The sequence below is a fragment of the Aotus nancymaae genome, unplaced genomic scaffold, assembly GCF_030222135.1.
Source record: "Aotus nancymaae isolate 86718 unplaced genomic scaffold, 86718_ANA_hifiasm-v0.15.2.pri h1tg000039l, whole genome shotgun sequence".
Lineage (NCBI taxonomy): Eukaryota > Metazoa > Chordata > Mammalia > Primates > Aotidae > Aotus > Aotus nancymaae.
Window position 1 is genome coordinate 10,010,913 of NW_026988453.1, and position 25,409 is coordinate 10,036,321.

At 40.7% G+C, this 25,409-nt stretch overlaps 1 protein-coding gene across 2 annotated transcripts; it reads left to right on the forward strand.

Annotated features, from left to right (window-relative positions):
- Positions 1-5,089: 5,089 nt before the first annotated feature.
- On the forward strand, positions 5,090-7,786 carry IL20 (interleukin 20). Of its 2 annotated transcripts, XM_012459199.2 has the most exons (5): positions 5,090-5,248; positions 5,542-5,607; positions 5,727-5,879; positions 6,624-6,698; positions 7,709-7,786. In XM_012459199.2, the coding sequence occupies exons 1-5, from the start codon at positions 5,090-5,092 to the stop codon at positions 7,784-7,786; spliced, it is 531 nt and encodes a 176-aa protein (XP_012314622.1). The 2 variants fall into 2 exon arrangements, with proteins under 2 accessions (XP_012314622.1, XP_012314624.1); XM_012459201.1 differs by lacking the exon at positions 6,624-6,698.
- The last annotated feature ends 17,623 nt before the right edge of the window (positions 7,787-25,409 follow it).

The following is a 25,409-nucleotide window of genomic DNA, read 5'->3' on the forward strand; positions in this document are numbered from 1 at the left end:
AAGGGGGAAAAGTCAAGAATTACAGAATTAAGAAAGCCAAATTGAAAGGGGCTTAATAAATCATTTAATTTATTTTCCCATAATTTACAGATAAGGAACGGAAGTGATTTTTCCCAAGACCACACAATAGGGTGAGGGAAAGCTGGAGCTAGAACTTAAGTTTCTAGGCTCTCAGGTCAAATTCATATTCCTTGGCATGGTATCCTTGGTCATTGATATTACAACCATATTTCCAACTTAATTTTCCATGGCTCCTTCCCATGAAACTGAGCTTTAGCCCAGCCAATCTATTTGCCAGTCCTCAAGTATCTTGTGGGTTTTTCTGTCCTCTCATTTCTATCCTGAATGTCCTTTGTCCAACTTCACCTTCCTCTCTACCCCTCCCCAGCACCTTTGCTCATTTAAATCCTGCCCACCCCTCAAGGCTCACCTCAAGCTCTCCTAAGTGATAGCACCCTCCTTTGTGCTCCTTGGCACTTAACTTTCTGTGTACTCAGTAGTATTGATCTTGGTTCTACAAGCACCCCTCTTATCCCCCAACAAGGCTGTAGGCAGGTAGTGGTTAGAGACCTGCTTGGGCATCTCTGTAATCCTCATAGCATTCAGCACAGTGTCTTGCACAGAGTAGGCATTTAATAAATATTTATTGAAAGAATGGCTTTTAAGATCTATCAGGCACAAGAATGATAAAAATGATCTTATGTATTTATAGGTTTATATAAATATGCACATATACATATATATATATATATACACACACATAACTCCTGCCAACAGTGAGAAATCAATATATTCATTCCATAGTCATCCAGCGTTCACTGAGCACCTACCAGAGCCATTGGGTGTTGAGACCAAGAAGATGAACAAGGAGCTCTCAGGTTCATCAGGTAGAGACATGCAACTAAAAAATTGTAATTGACTGGGATAAATACAAAAAGCTATATACAAGGTAAAGTTAAGGTGAAAAGGTGGGAGGAATCTGTTTCATCTTGGGAAACGGAGGTGGAAAGAGAGATTAGGGTGAAGCAGGAGAAGTTTTGCAGAGGAGATGAGGTAAGTTGGTATCTGTACAGAATGTGATATGAAATGTGGTCAGTGAATTTTAAAAGAATAAAGTCTTCTGAACTGGGCGTGGGATCATAGCTGTAATCCCAACAATTTGGGAAGCTGAGGAGGGTGAATTGTTTGAGCCCAAGAGTTCGGGGCCAGCCTGGGCAACAGGGTGAAACCTCCATCTCTACAAAATATATAAAAAAAATTAGCCAAGCATGGTGGCACTATTGTAGTCTCAACTACTTGGGAGGCTGAGATGGGAGGACCCCTTGAGCCCAGGAGGTGGAAATTGCAGAAATTGCAGTGAGCTGTGATTGCACCACTGCACTCCAGCCTGGGTGACAGACAGGGACCCTGAATTAAAAACAACTAAAAAAAAAAGAATAAAGTATTTTGAGATAGGAAAAGGGGAGACTTGATTATTAAAATAGAATTGGGATTCTGTGTGAATACTAAATTTAATTAATCATTACGGGTAACTTAAAACAATGCAACTGAGTTCTTCTTGGTTAATGAAAAGGAATTGACTGACATGACTGGTTTATACAAACCTAGATTTCCTAAAAATCTTGATTTCGACTATTCTCATCAGACCACATCTTCCAATTTTACTTTAAGCACACTTATGGATGATCATGAGAAATGGTTGACTTGGCACCAATGATGGAAAAATAGGCATGAGCTTAAATATTTTAAGAGCTATCAAGATGAGATGTTTGTACATATGTTCAACATTTACCAAGCATTATAATAACCGGTCATGGTCCTCATTTTCAGGAAACTTTAGGAAGATATCAAAAGATGTTGAAAAGAACATTCTGATCCAAAAGGTAGAAGCAGAAAGAGTCACTGAATATCAGAACAGGAAAAGACCTTATACACTCTTTAATTTGTTTCTCTCATTTTTACAGATTTGTAAACTGAGATCCAGATAGACACAATCATATGCCGAAGTCATTCTGCACACTGTGGCATATTTGGACTCAAATATAAGACTTCAGAATTTTAGATATTACATTTTTAAAGAGTTGGAAAAGAACATGTGATAGTCTACCACCTTGATAATTTCCAAAGCTTTGTCTGTAATTCATCCCAGGTTCTTTGAATTTAATTTTGTCTGGAAGCATGGTCCTACACGATGGACTACACCCAGCCTAAAAAAATTTTCCAGTGTCATTAGGGAGAAAAGACCAAGCTCCATGAAACAGGGCAACAGTAGATGCTTTCATGCCAAAGAAAAATCTGCTATTGGAAGTCAAAGAAGGGAGGGATTGGTGTAGCCCAGAGTAGTTCAGGAATAAAGGATTTAGGTCTCCTCTTTAATGATAACTAGAGGGAAGGAAAGACGGCTATGTTGGAGAGCAATGGTGGGGATAGCAAGGGCCGAGGAAAAACAACAGGAATGAGCCCAGAGTTTGGGGTTGCGGAGAGACTTGGTTAAGGGGAACTGGGTTTAGAGGAGAGGGCAAGAGTATCCCCTGGAATTCTCTTCCAGTTCAGTAATTCAGATCTTCTCTATTCTATCATTTTACCAAGCAGGAAGGTGGAGCCAGAAGGAGGCACATCCTTTATCCACAGCTGTAACCAGTAATCCCCTCAGGCAGAGCTTCTTCCAGGAGGAAGGTGTTGGGGTAATCCGGCCTGCAATTAAGCTGCTATAGCGCTTGAGGAAGTGCAGTGCCACCAGAGAAATTCCAAGAAGTTCCAGCCCTCACCTGCCTGAGCTCACTTCCTTCATGTGACATGTATATATAGATATAAATAATGGGAAGCCTTTCAACTTGAGACAGACTCCTAGGAGACCAGAAGCAGGAGCCCTTCCTGAGCTCAGGTAAGAGAACTTACCCTCTACTGACACTGCTCACATTGTTCTGGGGATCGGCCAACTTCTCCCAATCATTTACCCAGATACCTTCAAGGTCACATCTAAAGGACCCTTTTCCAGGAGGACAAGATCTCTTTAAGGACAAATAATCTTCATGTATCCAGCACAGCATTCAAGGCAGTGGGTGCTCATTAAATGCTCATCAAATTGTTAGTTCAAGACAACTAACATCCATCTCTACTTAAAATGAATTGATCACTTACTCTGTGCTAGGTGTATACATTATAGACTATTTTATTTAAATGTCAAAACAACTTCTGGGTTAAGCTTAATTATCACCATTTTTGGGTTAAGAAAATGAAACTCAGAGGTGAGTTGACTTGTCCAAGATCACATAGAGTTGGGGTGGCCAACTCATTCCAGTTTACCTGTGGCTCTTCCAGTTTTAAAACTGAAATTCCTGTATCTCTGGAACCACCTGTCACCTCCCATCTTGGTCCTGGGTAAATTGGAATGACCCACATAAATGGGAACCAGTAAAGCAAAGATTTATTTGGACCCAGTTCTCTTGTCTCCAAACCCAGCATGCTCTCTGATTCTTTTGGATTTGGTTTGCTTTTTCCCTTTTCTTACATTTGTCAGTCTCTCGAGTGATCACAAATATAAACAATGTCTAGCATATTGCCTGGTACATAGGAAAAATTCAGTAAGTGATCATGATTATCAGTGCTGTGCCAAGCTATGGAGCCAGACATGTATGTATGTATGTATATCTCTATCTATATATGTAAACATGTGTGTGTGTATATATATATGTCTTTATAAATTTTATGTATGTTATTTCTTTCAAAAATATTAAAGTAGTTGAGGAAATTGAAAAATTAAACAGGTTTGTTACAACTCATGACTTTAAGTTTAAATATTTTATTTATACCCCAAACAAAATTTATTATAATTTTACTGTCCTGGTTTTAAGGAAAGGAAACTCATCAATAATATTTTCATCATATGCTTTTGAGAAACAAACTTAACCATTAAGAATGAAACATGAAAACATATGAGTAACAGTATATATTCTCCCTTTTGCTTCAATATGGCTCAGCATGGCACTATCGAATTTTGTCTTTATTTAAAATTGTGATATTTTGTTTGTCACAAACTTTTAAATTCATTTTGATATTACATTAAAATAACTTTTGTCTTGACGACTGAGATTTCTTAGTGCTCCCTTAAATTTTGCGCTCCAAATGAGTGCCTCAATTGTTTTACCCTAACCCTAGCCTACTATCATTTTATCTTAAAACTCAGCAAACACCCTAAACTGTTCTCTTACTGAGGAGCCTCACTCAAGAAGAAATGAATTCCGTCGTTGCCTCTCTTCTCTGACTTTTAGGACCATTTGCTTGGCCTAGGGCCTGAGTTGCAGGGCCAGGAAAATGTACTCTCCAGTCTGCCCAGGAGTGCCTGACTACAGTCCTCCTGCAGAGGGCGCCATGGAGTCCCAGACACTTCAGTGTTAGGTGGAATCGGGCTGATTGCCCATCACGTCTTGCCTTTCCCTGGCAGTAGGCTTGTTATGAAATCATTGACTTTCTATTTGCCTCTAGGGCTTAAGTGAATCTATTATCTTCAAATAACCTATCTGATCTCAGACAAATGCCAAACAAAGCTCAGTTCCCTTGCCCTGTGGGTGACCATAAAATCCAGATTATTTCCCCCCAGATGTTTTTGATGGTGCACCCACAGCTTTTGTGAGATTCTGTTTCTCCCCAGTTCCCCTGTGGATCTGAGGGACCAGAAGGGTGAGCTACATTGGCATTCTGGAAGGGAAGGCTATATGCGTCAATTCCCCAAAACAAGTTTTGACATTTCCCCTGAAATGTCATCCTCTGTCTAGTCACTGCAAGTGCCTGCTGTTCCAGGCCTTACCTGAGGGGTACTGACAGCAGAGCCGGGATGGGGACAGAATAAAGGAGCCACAACCTGTGGCACCAACTTGCACTCAAACCCTGAACTCAGACCTGAAAGCTTCTCTTCACGGGAGGCTCGGCAGTTTTTCTTAGTAAGTTATGTGGCTGAGCCACACTGTCTGAGGCCAGTTAAGGCTGTTTGGTTTTCCCCCAGTGGACACCTGGAGGAGGGGGAAATCAGTAAGTCATGCTCTTTTCTTTGAATTCCTAGCTCCTGTGGTCTGCAGATTTCAGCCATAAGATGAAAGCCTCTGGTCTTGCCTTCAGCCTTCTTTCTGCTGCATTTTATCTCCTCTGGACTCCTTCCACTGGACTGAAGACACTCCATTTGGGAAAGTGTGTGATCGCCACAAACCTTCAGGAAATACGAAATGGATTTTCTGAGATACGGGGCAGTGTGGTACGTAAGCGGGTATCTACCTCTTCTGGACGCCTCTTCTCTCCCCTCCTGGTCTGTTTCTCTTTCCTGGCAGTCCTGGCAGTGTGATCATGAAAAGAGACAGGCTGGAGACTCCTTACTCAGGGGATGTATTCCCAAGAAATATCTGTAGTCCAAATACATAAAATGTTTTGGGAAAGGACACCTCCCAAAACATTTGGTCCTTGGCAGGGTGGGGATGAGAGATCTTGATATTGAAGACCCTGGCAGCAGTCACTGACCCATCCCTGCTTGTTTTGTCTTCTTTTGTTTAGCAAGCCAAAGATGGAAACATTGACGTCAGAATCTTAAGGAGGACTGAGTCCTTACAAGACACAAAGGTATGTGCTTGGCCCAGACAAACGCGGGGAGTAGGTGTGGAGTGGAAGCATCTCCATCACCCTGGTCTTGTCTCTGCTCTCCCCTCTCCCCTCGCCAACACGCCTGCCTTTTTTTGCAGCCTGCAGATCGGTGCTGCCTCCTGCGCCATTTACTAAGACTCTATCTGGACAGAGTATTTAAAAACTACCAGACTCCTGACCATCATACTCTCCGGAAGATCAGCAGCCTCGCCAATTCCTTTCTTACCATCAAGAAGGACCTCCGGCTCTGTGTGAGTGTGGGTCTTGGGTAATAGGATGCATCTTAGCACATAGTTTCAATGGCTTAGCAAGCAAACTCTCGTTCCTACCCCCATTTAATGGATGGAGAAACTGAGTCCAAAATTTCTAATAATCTATGTTGAGACATGTTACTAGGTAATAAGAACCCAGTTTTATTGACTTTTGGGTATATGCTCTAGGCAAAAAGTACTTTGCAAAGTCTTAAGAACTATAAGGTGCTAACTATTTGATATTAATGTTAACTCTGTTATCTTTGAAATTAAACTTTTTCCATAGGTGAGGTATCCTACATTAGTTTATCCTCTGTCTAGGTAGTCAGTTAATAGACCATTGAACTTGACCTCAGAATATGGTCTGAATAGGACCTAGGAATTCAATTCTTTTTTTCCCCCACGGGGGCTCAAAGAGCTCTGGGATAGAACTCCTAGACTGAAGCTAGGGGTTGCGGAGAGGCCAGCTGGAGTACAGGGATGGCAAATGCCTTCAGCACCGCCTGCCTACTTCTAAAAAAGAAGGAATGAGTTCCGTGTTTCAGCTTAAAAGGTGGCTTCCTCTCCTAGCTGATGATGAGCTTAATGATTCCAAATGTAAGGTCTGAAATGACTTTTCTATGGGACTAAGTATTCTCAGGGTTGTGAGTCAAAGAGTAGAATTTCCAACTGCTTCATGTCAATGGTAAGGATAAAACAATCAGAATCTGTAATAAAATCTATTATTCTTTGGGTCCTTTTCAGCATGCCCACACGACATGCCATTGTGGGGAGGGAGCAACGAAGAAATACAGCCAGATTCTGAGTCACTTTGAAGAGGTATATGTAATTTTGGCATCGATTGGGATGGGTGTGTTTTAAGAACTGAGATCATAGGTGGGTGGGATGCACATTCAGGCTGTTAGAAATCCTGTAGCCTTCAGGTTCATAGCCCTCTGAAATCATGAGGACTAGCCCTTGTTTTAACCCAGGGGACACCCATCCAGGCTCTAGAACAGTGCTCTCTCTGGGTTATGCTCTGGAAATGGAAAAAGAATGGCCATGACTCCATCAAGTCACTACAGAGACATCTGCATCTTTTAGCTGCACAAACCAGAGGCAGTAGTTTTTCAACATTCACACACTGTACATACCTTTGAAAACACTCAGAATTTCACACACACCCATGCCATTCAGTTTCTCACCTTCACACCTTCTCATGTCTGCCAGGAAGGCCTGGAGTTCACTCCTCACTGACTAAATCTTACTCATCCTTTAAAGATTCAGCCCGGGCATCACTTTCAGGACGGTGCTGGCTGCTTCTCTCAAAGTTAGATGCCTCCCATATCATCCTGTGGGAACTTCATTGCTTTATTCACCACACTACATTTTAGTTGCCTGTTTTTGCCAATATCCTCATGCAACCATGGATAGGGATTATGCCATTCACCTCTGCATCCCTAGCCATCAGCCAGGTGATTGGCACAATCAGTATCTGTTCAATTGATGTATGCACAGTGGGCAACCCCTACACACACACACACACACACGTTTCTTAAAGAAAACAGCTTGACTGCTTTGATCTCTGTGATTCAAGAGTCTTAGGTTGCAGTTTTGCTTCTGCTACCCCCTTGAACCTCAGTGTCTGTACATAAGACCAGGGTGATGAACTCAGTGATTTCCCTTCCTTGTGTGAGATCTTGAGATTCTATAACTTCCTCAAGTGCTTCATCTTGAAAAGAATGCTCTGCTCACAAGTGTCAGTAGACCTATCCATAAGAGAGAGGATTAACCCTGGAGCAAATGTTGTCTCATGAGTTGCTAACCAGATGGGTATGTGTCTCTTTCAGCTTGAGCCTCAGGCAGCAGTTGTGAAGGCTTTGGGAGAACTAGACATTCTTCTGCAATGGATGGAGGAGACAGACTAGGAGGAGAGTGATGCTGCTGCTAAGAGTGCTCGAGGCCAAGAGCTCCAGTCCTCACTACCTGCAGAGGCATGACCCCAAACCACCATCTCTTTACTGTATTATTAGTGCTGGTCACAGTGTATGTTATTTATTTATTATTTGTTTCCTTCTGTGATTGTCTTTATACATTCCCAGCCTTAATTGAGACCATACTTGTATAAGATTTTTGTAATATCTTTCTACTATTGGATATATTTATTAGTTAATATATTTATTTATTTTTGCTATTTAATGTATTTATTTTTGTACCTGGACATGAGACTTTAAAACAATTCACAGATTATATTTATAGCCTGACTAGAGCAGGTGATATATTTTTATACAGTAAAAAAAAACCTTGTATATTCTAGAAGAGTGGCTGGGAGTTATTCATTTGTATTTAATTAAGGACATATTTGCTCACTGCCAGTGATGAATTGTGGAAGAAGTTTTGATGTGGAATTGCATATCTACCTTACGATTACTGACCATTCCCAGTAGACTCCCCAGCCTTATAACTGTGTATCTTCCAGCCAGGAATCCTGCATGGCCAGCATGTATTTCTACAAATAAAGTTTTCTTTGCATAACATTTGCTTGGAGTTTGAAAATGTTTCAGGAGCAGAGACCATGTTGAGGATAAGTTGAATCTCATTTTGCCCCAAGCCCTCCTTCTCCTTTGAGAAAGAACCTGGACCTTTTTTCTCCTGCAGAATTCATCCCCAGTTCTACCTCCTAATTCACACAGCTCTGACCCCACAACTGCCCCCCACTCAAAGGGACTGTGACAGAGTGAGGGGCTTCAGCCGTCTCTGTGCTCACCTCATTGGCTTGGAGGACTGTCCTTTCTATACCCGTTTTCTTTCTCACCCCATACTCTTGCAACACAAATTACAAGGTGCGTGAGGTTCTATTATAAAGGCCAAAAACACACAGGTACAAAGTATAGGTCTAGAGTTGCCCGGGGAGGAGTATGAGCCCTCTTTTGAGCCCCTTCCATTCTGGATTCTGTCCAGCCTCAGGGTTTAGGTTGTTACCAGATCAAGTCTTTATCTTTGTGTCCAATTATTAAGCCAGTGTTTTCTTTCCGGGCTCCCTTCAGGCTGAGTGTCCCTGGACCCTGAGGAGCCAGAGTTCTGGCCTGGCCTGTTTCCCTCCTTCCCCCACCTCACTCTGAAGTGCACCCCCGGTTTAGTTGCTTAGTTGACTCAGTCTCAGAAACAACAGTCTCAGGCTGATTCCCTGGCTCGTGAAGAGAACCCTCCTTACCGCTTTAATTTCCGCTCCCTGTTCTTAGCCCAGGCCTTGATGTAGTTTCAATGACTTTCACTTTTAATAACTCTCGTTATACAAGTAACAATTGCCAAATAGAAAAAAAAAATTGGAAAAAAAAACAGAGAAATATAAAGAAGAAAATTAAAATCACCCATAATCCCACCACCTGCAGACAACCACTTTTAAACATTTATGCTTATTTTTTCCAGATCTTTTTTGATGGGTTCAAATCATGACTTAGCTCTCATTACCTGAGTGATTTGATGGGGCAAAACTGAACTTTATTTGGACGTAATTTCTTCCTTTGGGGAACAGAGAGGTAATACCTACTTCACAGACTGATGGAAAAGATGGTCTTTTACGTTCCTCTGATTTTTTCCCTTGCTTTTGTAAGTTCATATCCCCCATTGTTGTTGCCCATTTTCTATCAGGTTTTTGCCCCTTATCACCCTTTTTCTATCAGATTCTTCAGTTGCATGTTTCCTGATTCTCTCTGACCAATCTGATAAAAAAACTTGACTTCAACTCTCAAGAAATAGAGTTAAGAGGTCAACTGCATGGAACTCAGTGCTAAAATTAAAATAATCACCTCCAAGAAATGCTACATGGCAAGGCGGAAGCTGGTTTCATCTGCTAAGGATGTAGTGAGTGTCTCGCAGATGGCCCTGAGTTTGACCACAGGGCAGAAGACACAGCTCCTCTATTTGCTTCTTAGGAAGCAGTTTTTTTGTTTTGTTTTTTGTTTTTGTTTTTGTTTAGACAGGCCTTGCTCTATTGCCCATGCTGGTCTTGAACTCCTGGACTCAAGCAGTCCTCTCACCTCAACCTCCCGAGTACCGGGATTAGAAGTGCATACTGCCACACCCAGCCAATTTTTATACTTTTTATAGAGATAGCCTGTTGCCCAGGCTGGTCTTGAACTCCTGAGCTCAAGCGATCCACCCTCCTTGGTCTCCCAAAATGCTGAGATTACTAAGCCACCATGGCCAGCCTTAGGAAGCATTTTTGACTCTTCTGAAAGTCTGGACGATAGGAAGCCTTGGTCCTTTGGGACTCCACGTCCCTGCGTCGCCTCTTGGCCTGTCTATTCCTCTTCTCTGCAGAACCCTCCTCCTCCAAGTCATTTGTCTCTTCTCTCCTTGACTTACCATAGTACTACATGAGGAAATTCAACAACGTTGAAGAATGAGGAATTCAGCAATGGAGACATCAAACTAGACTGGAGGTTAAGGGAAAACTGCATGAAGACAGGACCATTGAGGACAGACACTGAAGAATGGTTTATGACAGTCACTTCTGATTACAATAATTAAAAATGATCATTGTCAATTATTAAGCACTTAGCATGTGCCAGGGCCTGAAGTGGAAACTTCACATATAGTACATTATTTAATCCTTAAAACAACCCTAATCTTACTAAAACAACTAATCTTATTACCAGTTTGCAAATGACAATGTGCTCAGAAATGGTAAGTACTTTGTGCAAGGTTTTATAGTGAATAGAAGTCAGAACCAAGATATGAATGTGGGTGGTCTGACACCACAGCCCTACAAACTTTTCCGCTTTTTTGTCCTTTTTCTGGACAATGTGTTCAGAAGCACAGCAGAAAGGGATAATGAGCTTTGGTTTCCTAGAGACAGAAGTAAAGTTTCTGACTCTGACTCTCAGTATCTTGGAGAAGTGACATCACCACCTTCAGCTTTTCACCCGCAAGGTGGGGATATTACTTACCAGACTGAACGAATATGAGGACTAAATGAGATTGCAATAGCTAATTTGTACCAGTACTTATCATGTAAGTATTCTAAATGTGTTGCAAATATCTGCCCATCTAATTTGCACAAGAGCATGATGAGATAGTTCCATTATTATTTCCATTTTGCAGATGAGGAAATTGAAGATGAGAGGTAAAATATTGTGTTCAAGTTCACTAGCTACCAATGGTGGAGATAAACTATGAATGCAGGTGGGAAGACTGGAGAGTCATGCTTTAAACCACCTCACTTTGCTGGATGGATAGAATGCCCAGTACATAGAAAGCACCTGACCAAGCCAGGTGCAGTGGCTTATGCCTGTAATCCCAGCACTTTGGGAGGGCGAGGCAGGTGGGTCACCTGAGGCCAGGAGTTTGAGACCAGCCTGACCAACATGGAGAAACTCCATCTCTACTAAAAATACAGAATTAGCTGGGTGTAGTGGTGCATGCCTGTAATCCCAGCTACTTGGGAGGCTGAGGCAGGAGAATCACTTGAACCCAGGAAGCAGAGGTTGTGGTGAGCCGAGACTGTACCATTGCACTCCAGCCTGGGCAACAAGAGCAAAACTCTGTCTCAAAAAGAGAAGAAGAAGAAAGAAGAAGGAGAAGGAGAAGCAGAAGGAAACCACCTGACCAATAGCAGTTCTGGCCATTATCAGAGGAAAATGATGAGGCTCCCTGCCAAGCTATAGCACTAACAAATTAACTTTCTGGTGTAACTTATCTCTGTGACATCTGTGTTGAATTTTGTTTTTCTGTAGGTCCAAATCTTGTTTCTTCAACAGCAGAACATAAGTTCCTTTGGAGATGACAAGATAAATATGCTGAATCTCAGGTCGACCTATCAGCTCTGGTTAGTATTAGCAGTTAGACCTTAAATAGGCCACTCCCCCTCTCTGGAGGGAGTATATATTCTGCTGAGAGACTGAATATACAGACAGACAGTGGCCAAGTCATACCTAAAAATAGAACTCTGACCCGCAATCTGCAACAACCAGCCTAGGAAACCAACCCGTTATCTATAGTAACCAGGCTAGGAAGGCAGCCTATCTATGGCTGGCATTCATATTTTCTCTCACTATGTCAGACTCGCAGGAAGTAAGATTATTATCACTAGCAATGAGTCCTGGAAGCAATAGCACCAGTAACAATTGGCCCCAAATGGCAACTTGATTAATAATTGAGAGCTTCCCTAATTTTCATCCCTGCTTCCAACTTAGGATCAGCCAGAGAAAGTAAAAAATATAAACCTTAGTCACATAGGTTGCCCGCTTCTGGTCAGCATGCCTACAGCTTCCCTATGAAAACAGCCTCCAATCAGGGGATACCTGAAGCTTTTCTTTATTCAACTCTAAAGCTTTCCTACTCCTCTGCCTGCCTTGGCATCTCTGCCAAGATACAGGTGATGACGGGTGACTCCCTCATTAGACCAATCTCTGAATCAATAGCCTTTGCCTGTTCTCATTTGGGTGGTTTTCAATTATTTCCACCCTGCATTTGTAAAATGACAGGGTGGGAACAGATGATTCTGGGATCTAGAAACTGGATGTGTTACCACTGTACTGGGGAAGCAGATATAGCTGCTACCACCACTGCCTTCCATTGGCGAAAAGGAGCCTGCATGGTTTCTGTATGACTAGCTTTGGATTTGGAGTTCAGTGAATGCATCTGATTGTGCAGGCTGAGGTGACACCCTGTGCTCTGAATGACAAGGAGGCTGGACAAGCTTCCTCTGACAGGAGACGGGCTCTTTCTCAGGAGGGGCATCCCTAACTTAGGAATGAGGTCCATGCACAGGTGGCCAAAAAGACTGAAACAAGGCTACCGTATCCCTCATCTCCACCATGGCTTGGGGTTGCTCAGATTCCCTATTTGCAAGGATTCAGGTCTTTTCTAACATACTGCACTGTAACTTTGTCTGCCTGTCCTTCTCCACGTGGACGAAGAGCAAATGGACCATTCCCGCACTGGACCCTTGAGTTCCTGGAGGATAGCGCCATTTTGTCTTTTTAGCTTTTTAGCCGGCTACACCCTACCCCATCTCAGCACAGTTTTTTTATTTCTTTTCAAAAAAAAAGATTTTTTTTTTAGAATAGGACATTGCAATAGAAATATGTGTACCATAGTAAACTACATGCATATTCAGGGAGACAATGGAGACAAAGATCTGTAAAGAAAAAATGTGGATGATTTCATAATTGTTTCAAGATAATTATCCTTAGTTACAAGGATCAATAACAAGGGTGATGCCACTTCAAGGTTGTACAGGCAGTTGCTGGGCAGATTTTCTTGCAGATGTATTTTCTTTTTTTGTAAGATTGCAATGACCTTTGTGCCAGATTGCGGTTTCTACAGAATCTTTCGTGATAGTTTTTGTAATTAGGCATTAATGCATGAGAGCTCTCCTTTTTTTCTTTTTCTTTTTTTAAGACAGATTCTGGCTTTGCCATCCAGGCTTGAGTGCAGTGGTGTGTTCTCAGCTCACTGTAACCTCTGCTTCCTGGGTTCAAGTGATCCTCCCACCTCAGCCTCCTGAGTAGCTGGGACTACAGGTGTGTACCACTACTCCTGGCTAATTTTTTGTATTTTTTGTAGAGACAGAGTTTTGCTACGTTTCCCAGCTTGGTCTCAAACTCTGAGCTCAAGTAATCTACCCGCTTTGGCCTCCCAAAGTGCTGGGATTACAAGTGTGAGCCACCACGTCCAGCAACACTCTCTTCATTGCTTTCTCTAGCTCTATTTGTGAAATTTTGCTGTTTTTCAAAAACATATGTGATTCCGTTTTGATTCTGAAAAGTTTCACATTTTCCCCATTTGATCTCAATCCTTCTCCAAAAGCATCACTGTTAAGTCATCCTGTAGTGAGGTTTTGATATTCCTTGGTGCTGGGATAAGCCTGTCCTGGGTTGCTGGTCTGGTCCCATGTTGGACAAAGCGAATGGCGGCAAGAAGGCAGTGTTAAAACCCTTTTAGCCACAATGTGAGCAACAAGAGAGGTTTGAAGGGAGTGGCTCTCAGGCTGAGTATGCCTGGAGTCCATTGCTAAGTTCATTTTTGTGTTTCATAGGCATTTGTTATCATCTCAAGGTGCTGAGCCAGCATTATTCTGTCAGGAATTGCCCCTTTGCAAAATTTAGCAAGTAACAGATGCAAAGTTTAAAAAGAAAAATACCAAGTAAAATTAATAGTGATATGACAATACCAGTTTGCATACGGCTTTGAGCCATGAACCTAAGCTTAAAGGCAACCAATTGAATAAATCAAATGACCACTATCCTGTCAAATGAAAAAGGTGGGCATTAAGAGAGTGAGAGTCTCATTACAATATAGAGTCTTATTCTGACATCTAGAGAAAAGCTGTTAACAATATGAAAAAGACAACTTTTCAGCCAGGCGCAGTGGCTCACGTCTGTAATCCCAGCACTTTGGGAGGCTGAGGCAGGCAGATCACTTGAGGTCAGGAGTTTGAGACCAGCCTGGCCAACATGGTGAAATCCCGTATCTACTAAAAATACAAAAATTAGCCAGGTGTGATAGTGCACGCCTGTAATCCCAGGTACTCAGGAGGCTGAGGCAGGAGAATCACTTGAACCCAGGAGGCAGAGGTTGCAGTGAGCCAAGATTTCCATTGCAACGTCCTATTCTAAAAAAACAAAACTTTTTTTAACTTTAGAAACAGCCATCTATTATTTGGATTAAATGTGTGATTTGTTCTGCAATAGGGAATACACTTTTCAGTTTATAGCCAGTCTTCACATGAGCAGATTCATACCATTGCAATACACAGGAGTTCATAAATAAAATTCTACTCAGGCAGTAACTAGCAAGTTTTTGAGTCAACAAAGTCTCAGTGTTATATAGTTCTCTTCATCAAAGATGAGTCTCTCGGATTTCAGCAATGATTTGACTGGCTCCTTGTAATGCCTTTAGCATATCAGTCACTTCTTTCCTGCGCTGTGCTGTGTCCTCAGATTCAGTCAGAAGATCATCCAATAAGGATGTACAGTGGTGTGATCTCAGCTCACTGCAATCTTCGCCTCCTGGGTTTAAGCAATTCTCCTGCCTCAGCCTCCCAAATAGCTGGGATCAGAGGCCCCTGCCACCACACCCAGCTAATATTTTTCTGTTTTTTTTGTAGAGATGGGGGTTTTACTATGTTGGCCAGGCTGGTCTTGAACTCCTGACCTGCCTGCCTCCCAAAGTGCTGAGATTGCAGGTGTGAGCCCTGCAGCTCTATTTTTTTTGTTGTTGTTTTTTGTTTGTTTGTTTGTTTGAGACGGAGTTTCTCTCTTGTTACCCAGGCTGGAGTGCAATGGCGCGATCTCGGCTCACCGCAACCTCCGCCTCCTGGGTTCAGGCAATTCCCCTGCCTCAGCCTCCTGAGTAGCTGGGATTACAGGCACGCGCCACCATGCCCAGCTAATTTTTTGTATTTGTAGTAGAGACGGGGTTTCACCATGTTGACCAGGATGGTCTCGATCTCTTGACCTCGTGATCCACCCGCCTCAGCCTCCCAAAATGCTGAGATTACAGGCGTGAGCCACCGCGCGCAGCTCTATTTTTAAAGTAAAAGTCTACCACCTCATCCCTAGTCCCGTTTTCTGTTTCTTCTGGTGATTGCTGCCATAATTCTAAGTTAATTACTTTTTCCACTATTTAAGTTATTAACCTTAGCTAGTATCTTTTCAAACTTTCACTCTGAAAAATGAGAACTTTTATTCTAAGCCCAGTTTTCATTTTGTTTTTGTGTTTTGGTTAAGAAAATAAAACAATACTCAAATACAAAAAAAAACCATTATTAATAAGAACTGAATCTAAAAGCAAGATAATGGGAAGTGTTTTTTAAAAATATATCAAATGTAGTTGCTTCTTATTTATAAATGGCTGTTAGCTAATTTTTTCATAAGTTAAAGGCTTTTGACCTTTGCAAGCAAACAGATAATCTACCCTGCTCTGCAAACCGGGCCTTGCTCACAGGAGGCAGTACAATAAATGGCGAAAGAATGACTGAATATAGCCACTCCCTTATTTCACTGAAAGATTGGGAACAGAAAAGGTGTCATTTGCCAGTTCAATTCAACTGTCTGGAGCACAGTGAGTCAATCACTTAACCGGAAGAAGGAAAGACTCAGAGGCCTGGAGGCAGGAAGCCATGAATTGTTAGAGCCCTCACACCTTTCTGTGGACACTCTTAGTCTTAATGTTAGAAGCAGGAGGAAATGTCCATATCATTCCAGAATATGCAGATCATTTTCGAGGGTCCAGAGAGGAAAAGTGATTTGCCAAAGGTTACACAGTGACTTGTGACCAAATTGGCATTAAAATTCAATTCCTGGCTGGGCATGGTGGCGCATGCCTGTAATTCCAGCACTTTGGGAGGACGAAGCAGGTGAATTGCTCGAGTCAGGAGTTCGAGACCAGTTTGGGCAATGTAATGAGACCTTGCCTCTACAAAAAAATATTTAAAAATTAGGTGAGAGGATTTCTTGAGCCCAGGAGATCAAGGCTATAATTAGCCATGATCTTGCACTGCATTCCCTACTGGGCAACAGAGTGAGCCTCAGGAAGGAAAAAAAAAAAAAAATCAAAATCAGGTTCCTGTACTTCCAGTACCAGTAAACCTCAGTTCAATTCAAGAAGATCTAAATGTTATCCAGATTACAAATGAAGGACATATTTATTTGTAGATGACATGATTGTCTAGGTAGAAATATCCAATGGAATTCACAGAAAGCAAGTAACCAGGTGCAATGGCTCATGCTTGTAGTCCCAGGACTTTGGGAGACTGAGGCAGGAGAATAACTTGAGCCCAGGAGTTCGAGACCAACCTGGGAGATAAAGTAAGGCACTATCTTTACAAAAAATTAGCCAGGTATGGTGGCAAGCATCTGTGGTCCCAGCTAGATGGGAGGCTGAGGTGGGAGGATCACTTGGGCCCAGGAGGCCAAGGGTGCAGTGTGGCGTGTTCCTATCATTGCACTCCAGCTTTGGTGACAGAGCAAGACCCAGTCTCAACAACAAAAGCAACTAGAACTAATAAAAAAAGTTTAGTGAAGTTTCAGAATACAAGATTAATATACAAAATCTAATCATATTTCCATACACCAGCAACATACTATTGGAACTTGAAATTAAAAAAAAATCCTAATTAGCATAGCATAAAGAAATGAAAATACTTGGGGATAAATTAGGGACAGCAGTTTCAAAAGATCTCTACTGAAAACTGCAAACCATTGCTGGGAGAAACTAAAGATGATCTAAATAATAAATATATACCATATTCATGGGTTAAAAGATTCAACATTATTAGGATGTTCTCTCCAAATTGATCCATAGACTTAAGGCATTCACAATCAAAATTCCAGTGGCTTTGTTTTAGGTAAATTTTATTAACTGATTTTCAAATTAATGTAAAATGAAACATTTAAAATGGCCAGAATAACTTTTCAAAAGAACAAAATTGGAGGATTAATATTATCTGATTTCAAATTTATATAAAGCTATGGCAATTCAGACAGTATAGTATTGATGTAAAGATAGAAGATAGACAAATAGATCAACGGAACAAAACAGAAAGTGGTTTTTTTTTTTTGAGATGGAGTCTCACTCTGTTACCCAGGCTGGAGTGCAGTGGCATGATCTCAGCTCACTGCAACCTCCACCTCCCAGGTTCAAGCCATTCTCCTGCCACAGCCTCCCAAGTAGCTGAGACTACAGGTGCATGCCACCACACCTGGCTAATTTTTAATCTTTTTTAGTAGAGACAGGGATTCACCATGTTGGCCAGGTATGGTCTCAAACTCCTGACCTCAGACGATCTGCCCCCATCAACCTCCCAAAGTGCTGGGATTACAGACATAAGCTACAGCACCTGGCCAGAAAGTCTTGAAAAGACCCAAGTATATATGGACAATTGATTTTCAACAAAGTACAAAGGCAATTTGGTTAAGATAAAGTAATCTTTTAAAGAGATAGTACTATAGTAGTTGGATATCCAAACAGCAAAAAAATAAAAACAAACAAAAAAGCAAAACAACAACAGCAACAACAAAAACCCTTGGATTTATCCCTCACTTCATAATTAAAACTTAACTAAAAATGGACCCTGGATCTAAACGTACAACTATACAACTTCTCAAAGAAAACCTTTGTGACTTTGGATTAGTCAAAGCTTCCTTAGACATGATAGCAAAAGCACAATCTGTAACAGAACAAATTGATAAGTTGTACTCCATCAAAGTTAACAATTTCTGTTCTTCAAAAGACATGTAAGAAAATGAAAGATAATACGTAGTCAGGGAGAAAATATTCATAAATCCTGCATGTGATAAAGAAGTTACGTCCAGAAAACATAAAGAATACTCAGAACTCAATTACAGGAAAACAATGCAATTTTCTAAATGAGCAAAAGATTTGGACACCAAAGGAGATAAACAAATATCCTCCCCCTGCTCCTGCCAAAATACACAGGAAAAGATGTTCAACATCATTTGTCAGTACATAAATGCAAATTAAAGCCACAATAAGATAGCATACCTGTTAGAATGGCTAAAATGAAAAAGAATGACTGCACTAAGTGTTGGAGAGTTTGTGGAAGAAATAAAACTGTCTTATACCGCTGACGATAAGAATGTAAAACGGCACAACCACTTTGGAAAACAGTTCCGTGGCTTCTTAAAAAGCTATACGACCCAACCATTCCACTTCAACATATTCATCCAAGAGAAAAGAGAGAATATGTTTATACAAAGACTTATAATGAATGTTCATGTCAGCTTTATTTTTAGTAGTTAAAAATTTGAAACAATCTTGATGTCATTGACAGGCTAATAGATAAACAAATTGCTGTAGATATGTGCATTGTCTTGATGGTGGTGAAGGTTTTACAGGTGTATACATATGTCAAAACTTATCAAACTGTGTATTTTAAATTGTGTAGTTTACTGCATACTAACTATTGCTCAGTAAAGCTGTGAAAAATTCAATTCAAGATAATTTCTTTTCTAGGCATTGTGGATATTAGAAATGCATAAAGAGAGTGTGTGGGAGGGCAGTCACTGTCCAGCAATATGAGGCCTGATGTGATTGAGGCGAGACATTCATGCAGGGAGGCCAAGGAAGACTTTCTGAAAAATGGATCCTTGGATTGGACTTTTAAGTCCAATTTGATGTCAACGAGTGGCATGGGAAGACAGGGACCTCGAACTCCTGCTAGCCCAAGGAAGTGGCTCAATCCTGAACTAATGTCAATATTCTCTATCACATTTATAGCATATAGTAATTCAAAATACTTTTATTTAAGTTATTTAATTTGCTTCTTTGTGTACCACCTCCTATGAAAGTGATTGAGAGAGGCTTATATGGACACACGCAATACAACAAAAGTTAAGGAAAATAAGATGAAATACTTGGAATACAGACAATATAACAATACTGAGTTAAGATCATTCCACAAAGGATATATGATAAGGTTCTGAATCATAAGTTGGTAGAAGGATTAAAATTTGGCTCTGAATTTTCTAAAGGATGGAACAAAGAGAGAAGCATGATCATTGAAAGACATACCAAGCATTTTTTTTTTTTTTACCAATAACTTGGAAAAAGGAAAGAAAAAAAGAACGACTTACCAAGCACTTTGTCGAGGTTTTCTCATTCAATCCACACATACCCTGAACAGTGGGCCTGTCTTTCCTATCCATGGCAGAGATCAGTGATTCCTGGAACTGTTATGCAGGTGGTTAATATGTGGAAGTAGCTCCCTCTTTGTCTTACATAAAGGAGGGAACTGCTGCTGGTCTTTAAATGAATCTTTTCACTGAGAAGGATTCAGAAAGAATCTGAAAAATTATTTTCAGAGACAGAAAACCAGCTTTGGGGCCGGGTGCTGTGGATTATGCCTGTAATTCCAACACTTTGGGAGGCCAAGGTGGACACATCACATAAGGCCAGGAGTCTGAGACAAGTCTGACGAACATGGAGAAACCCCATCTCTACCAAAAATACAAAATTTAGCCAGGTGTGGTCATGGACCCCTGTAATCCCAGCTACTTGGGAGGATGAGTCAGGAGAATCTCTTGAACCTGGGAGGTGGAGGTTGCAGTGAGCAAAGATTATGCCGCTGCATTCCAGCCGGGGCAACAGAGTAAGACTATCTCGAAAAAAAAAAAGGAGAAAGAAAGAAAGAAAGAAAAAGAAAGAAAGGAAGGAAGGAAGGAAGGAAGGAAAAGAAAACCAGCTTTGGATCATCTCAATCTATGATTAGATCAAGATGATGTGGAAATACTAATCCCCTAGCTTTCTTCCAGAAGCAAATGTAAATCCACCTCAGAGGAAAATAATATTATTCCAATATGAAAAAATCTGAAAGTATTAGAGAGGTAACAAGATAGGCATAACTATAGGGCCAAGGTTTGGGAGATGAAAACTCACAGGAGTGAGCCAGTGTTGGGGGCTGTTTTTCCTCTAGGGATGTAATCTAAATTCACAAAAATTAATGCAAGTTTGTGAATGAAGGTTTTTTTCTCAGAGCCTGCTAAAGAAGTCTCTGCTAACCTCCTTTCCAGGCTTGGGTTGGGATATCAAAGTGCCACAACCCAGAGTGAAACTGCCTTTGCAAAAATTATGACAGTGAGAGAAATCTGATAGAAAAATTATACAGTGAAATAAATCTGACATAATTGACTCAATCTTTTTTCTAAACTTCAAGCTGCCCTTGTTGATTCCTGGACATAATCCAAGCTAAGTATGGGAGGAATTTAGTTTACAGTTTTAACTTTAAAACAAATATGGTAATATCCACTTCCTGAAACTAACTTGCTCCTTGCTCAGGGACTGAAACTACCTGTGTAAAACTAAAATTAGCAATAAGGTTAGAATTATAGTTCAGGAATTATGTAGCCAGAGGTCACAAAATTTGTAACCTCCCCAATTGCTTTTATAGGTAACATCACTGTTATCAAACCTAAGATTGATAGTTGAGGTATTTTTCAGACCCTGCATTTTGACAGACCAGCTGATGGTCCACCTGAACCAGTAACCCATACCAAGAAACTTGCCATCTGGTCTTGTGACCCCCACCCACAAACTCAATCAGTGTAAGAAGGCAACTTTGATCACCTTTGATTTAATCCCTGACCCAACCAATCAGCATTCTCCATTCCCTAGACCACTGCCTGCCAAATTATCCTTGAAAAGCCCTAGCCTCTGAGTTTTTGAGGAGGCTGATTTGAATAATAATTACTCCCATCCATTTGCTTGGCTAGCTAGCCCTGTGATTATTAAACTCTTTCTCTGCTGTAATATCACTGTCTTGGTAAATTGGCTTTATCTGTGCAGTAGACAAGAAGAACCCATCTGGTGGTAACAGGAGGAATGGTAATTCATAAATAGACTAATTATACCAGGGACAGAAAACCAGCTTTGGATCATCTCAGTCTATGATTAGAACAAGGTAATATGGGATTACTAATCCCCTAACTTCCTTCCAGAAGCAAATGTAAATCCATCTCAGATGAAGATAATATTATTTCTAGTTTAAAAGTACTTTTATAATTTTTTCGTATGCAATATCTGGAGCTCAAAGACAAATAACAATGTATGAGAAGGCAAAATAATGTGATACGAAATAATGAAAAAAAGTTATTATTCAAAGAAAAAAAACAATAGAAATAGATACACAGGGAGTGCAGATAATAGAGTTATCAGATGTAGGCTTTACAGTAACTGTGAAAAATATATGCAAGGAAATAAAAAGCAAGACTATTTCAACAGAGAACTGGGAGCTATAAAAAAAACTTATTTGAAATTCTAGAACTGAAAAGATAATACGAATTTAGAATTCAATGGATAAAACTTGACAGAGATTAAATATAAAGACAGAAAATATCCAGAAAAACAGAGAGGTAAAGAAATGGAAAATAAAGAAAATCATATTAAAAAAATAGAACACAGTGAAGAAGTCTATATACATGTAGTTGAATTCCCTGAAAAAGAGGCAAGAGACAGTGTGGGGCAGAAACCATATTTCTAGAGATAATAACGGGGTATTTTAAAAAGCTGATAAAAGGTATAAGACCACAGATTTTAAAAACTTCACAACCCCAGTCAATCAAAGTACAAGGAAAACACATCTAGGCACATCGTAGTAAAACTGCAGAAAATTAAAGACAAAAATATAATTTTAGAAACAATCAGAATAAAAGAAAAACTACTTTCAAATGACTAAGATTAGCAACTGTCTTCTCAACAAAAACCGTGAAACCCATGACATAAGGAAATAATATATTTGAATGGCTGGGAGGAAGAAAACAACTAAAAAGAAAACAAGTACTCTCAATCTAAAGTTCTACAACCAGAGGAGATATGCTTCATAAATGACAGTGAATACAGATTTAATGTACTCTCTATTAAAATCTCAACTGCCTTTTTTTTTCCCCCCCACAGTTGTAATAGCGGTACCAATGACTTTGCCACTGATGGAAATCACAAATATTTTTGATCTGTATTAGTCAGAGTTCTCCAGAGAAACAGAACCAGCAGTTTATATGGATTATAGAGGCTGAGATGTCTTGAGATTCGCAGCTGGAAAGCTGGAGACCCAGGGAGGCCAATGGCATAGTTCTAGTTTAAGTATAGAGGCCTGAGAACCAGGAGGGCCAATTTTATAAGTTCCAGTTTGAGCACAAGAGAGAACAAAGAGAGAAGCACGATCATTACAGAATGTACCAAGTATTCTTTACCAAAAGCTTGGAAAAGGAACAGAAAAAAAGGACAACAACTTGCCAAGCACTTTGTCTAGGTTCTCTCATTCAATCCTCACATACGCTGAACAGTGGGCCTGTCTTTCCTACCCAAGGCAGAGATCAGTGAATTATGGCCCAATAAGGCTATTATTAAAAAATGAAGATGAAATACTTTCAGATCATCAAACATTAGGGGAAAGTAGAAATACTTGTTTAATACACAATGATTTTAGAACACAATGATTTGGCTTGTTAGAAAATGATTGTATTCCCATCACTTTCATTACTATTGTTAATCAAAAAAGAGCTTGCTCAATGAATTTGGTCCTGAAGCTTTCATGTCATATTCGCTTATGACTTGTTTTGGTATTAGACTCCTGTTATCATTTTAAAGCAATTTTATAGTCTCCTGAAACAGACTGGTAAAAACTGGGATTAACTACAGTATATTTCATTGTTTCTGTATGGGTTATTATTATGAACACTTTATCAGGTAGTTGTCTTTTAAAAATCATATAGCTAAAGGGTGAAAAGTCGCTTGCAGTTGTCTGGCCTCTCTGATCCAAGCTCTTTTTTGTTAGGGAAAAGTATTGAGTGTAGCACAGTAATACATAAAAATAAAATTAGCAATTGTTCACAATAGCTACCTCTTTCATTTTTATTTTTTTCTTCAATATTAAAAAAAACAATAGACAGGGGGATCTCTCTATGTTGCCCAGGTTGGTGTCAAACTCTTAGGCTCAAGGGATCTGCCTGCCTTGGCCTGCCCAAAGTGCAGGTATGAGCCACTGCTCCCAGTCAATAGTAGCTTACTCTTTCTAGTGCTTACTGATGTATCCAGCTCTCTTCTTCGCGCTTTGTATTTTCTCATTTAACTCTCATAAATACTTATGTAGTAGGTGGTATTGTTATTTTCACTTCACAGATGAGGAAACCGAATCAAAGAGGAATCAAGTAATGTATTCAATTATTTTAATAATTATTCAAGGTCACATAGCTAGTAAGTTGCAGAGCCAAGAATACAAACACACGGTGTGACTCCATAGTCTGCAGGTTTTCCAGCACACTGTACTGCCTCGCAAGTATTTATAGCTGGAGTCAGAAATCTGGGATGAATTCTAGGTAGTTCCATTTTCTAGTTCTATGAGCTTAGGCAAACTATCAAATTTCTCTTTGCCTTAGTTTTATAATCATAAAACAGAGATAATGATATCTGGTCTGTCTTACAGGGTTTTTGTGGGTATCAAATTGTAGAAGTACTTTGTAAAGCATTACACGACCAACTGGCTCACTGGACTGAGCTGAGATTCTCCTGCTCCCTGTCTCAAAGAAACGCAGCCAGTAGAGCCATCACCACTTCCTCTACAAGTATTCATTTGCCGCCATTGAATTACAGTGAGACTGAAGAACTTTCTGGGGAAAAAGCTTGAACTCTGTTCACACTTGGGATTCAACACTCACAGACATGGCTGATAGATCAGAGCATATAGAATCCAGATGACAGGGGGTTGGTTAATGGCAATCCCTACCCCTTGAAGATGATTCACCCTGAGAAAGAAAGGAGTGTGACATGGTGGGCTGTGCTCAGGAGAGGAACCATTGTCACTGATATTGATGAATTCCAGTCCCGTATTACCAGAAACTCCTTCAAACCAACCACTGTGGAGGTCTGTGGGCACCCTGGGGCCAAGAAGGGCTCAGAGTGTACATTGAGAAAGCAGCTTCACTGAACTCTTCGACACTTTGGACTCAGTCTCCCTGTTAGGGTGAATGTGACCTTGCAACATTTTTTGGCAGGAGCAAATTAGCACTGAGAGGCTGCTGAGGAGAACCCTCTTCTCACCACCAGTGGAGGCATACATGGAGCTTGCAACAGCTGGTTCAGCCAGCCTTGAAAACACAGACTGCTTCATGGGCTTAAAAGAAATGTCCCTTTGGGAATTCTCAAAACACTCTAGGGACAGACTCTGTAAGAGCCTGCTATGTTTATATGAGCAGATGGAACAACAGAACTTCAAGATTTTTTATTTATAATTTTTATTCACAGGCTGTGGAAATGTGAACATTCAGGTTATGCCGTTCCAAATTATTTTTATTATTTTATTGTGGGAAACAGAATTCAGTCAACCAGGATCAAGCAACAAAATCCGCCTCCTTGTGGGATCATCTCTCTGGGCTGGGAAGAAGGATGGTGACTCTTCAAGGCAGGGATCACTCCACGAAGGAAAATACCCTCTCTTCATTTTTACAAGTAACACATTTTCCAAGAGGATATTTTTTGGAAGTTGAAGGTGGAGTTTAAATGGAAAGCCCCACACCCTGTTGCTGGAAGCAACTTCTCCTCTTCATCCTTTCTTTGACTTTTGATGCTTTCCTGGATCTGATTATTTAGTGTGGGCAAAGGCTAGAGATGAGAAACCAAAAGATAAGATTTCAGTGTAAGAACCCAAGTCATTTTGCATTTTAAGTACCATATGTAAGCTTTTTCAGGGACACAGACTCTAGTTGCTCTTATTCTGGAGCAAGCTTAGACCTGCCAGGCCTTAGCCTGCCTTTCTTTGCCAGTTTTAAAATCCATGTAGTATGTGAGTGTGTGTGCTGTGAGGCTTGGTGTGTATGAGTATGTGTGTGCACATGTGTGTGTGGGGGGTGGGGGTGGGGGGCTGTTGGTTCATCCTGAACTTTTTACTGGCATCTTAGGCTTCTGCAGATAGAAGGTCCTATACATCAGGGGTCCCAAACTCCTGGGGCACAGACCAGTATCCATCTGTGGCCTGTTAGAAACCAGTCTGCACAAGAGGTGAGTGGTGAGTGAGTGAGTGGAGCTTCATCT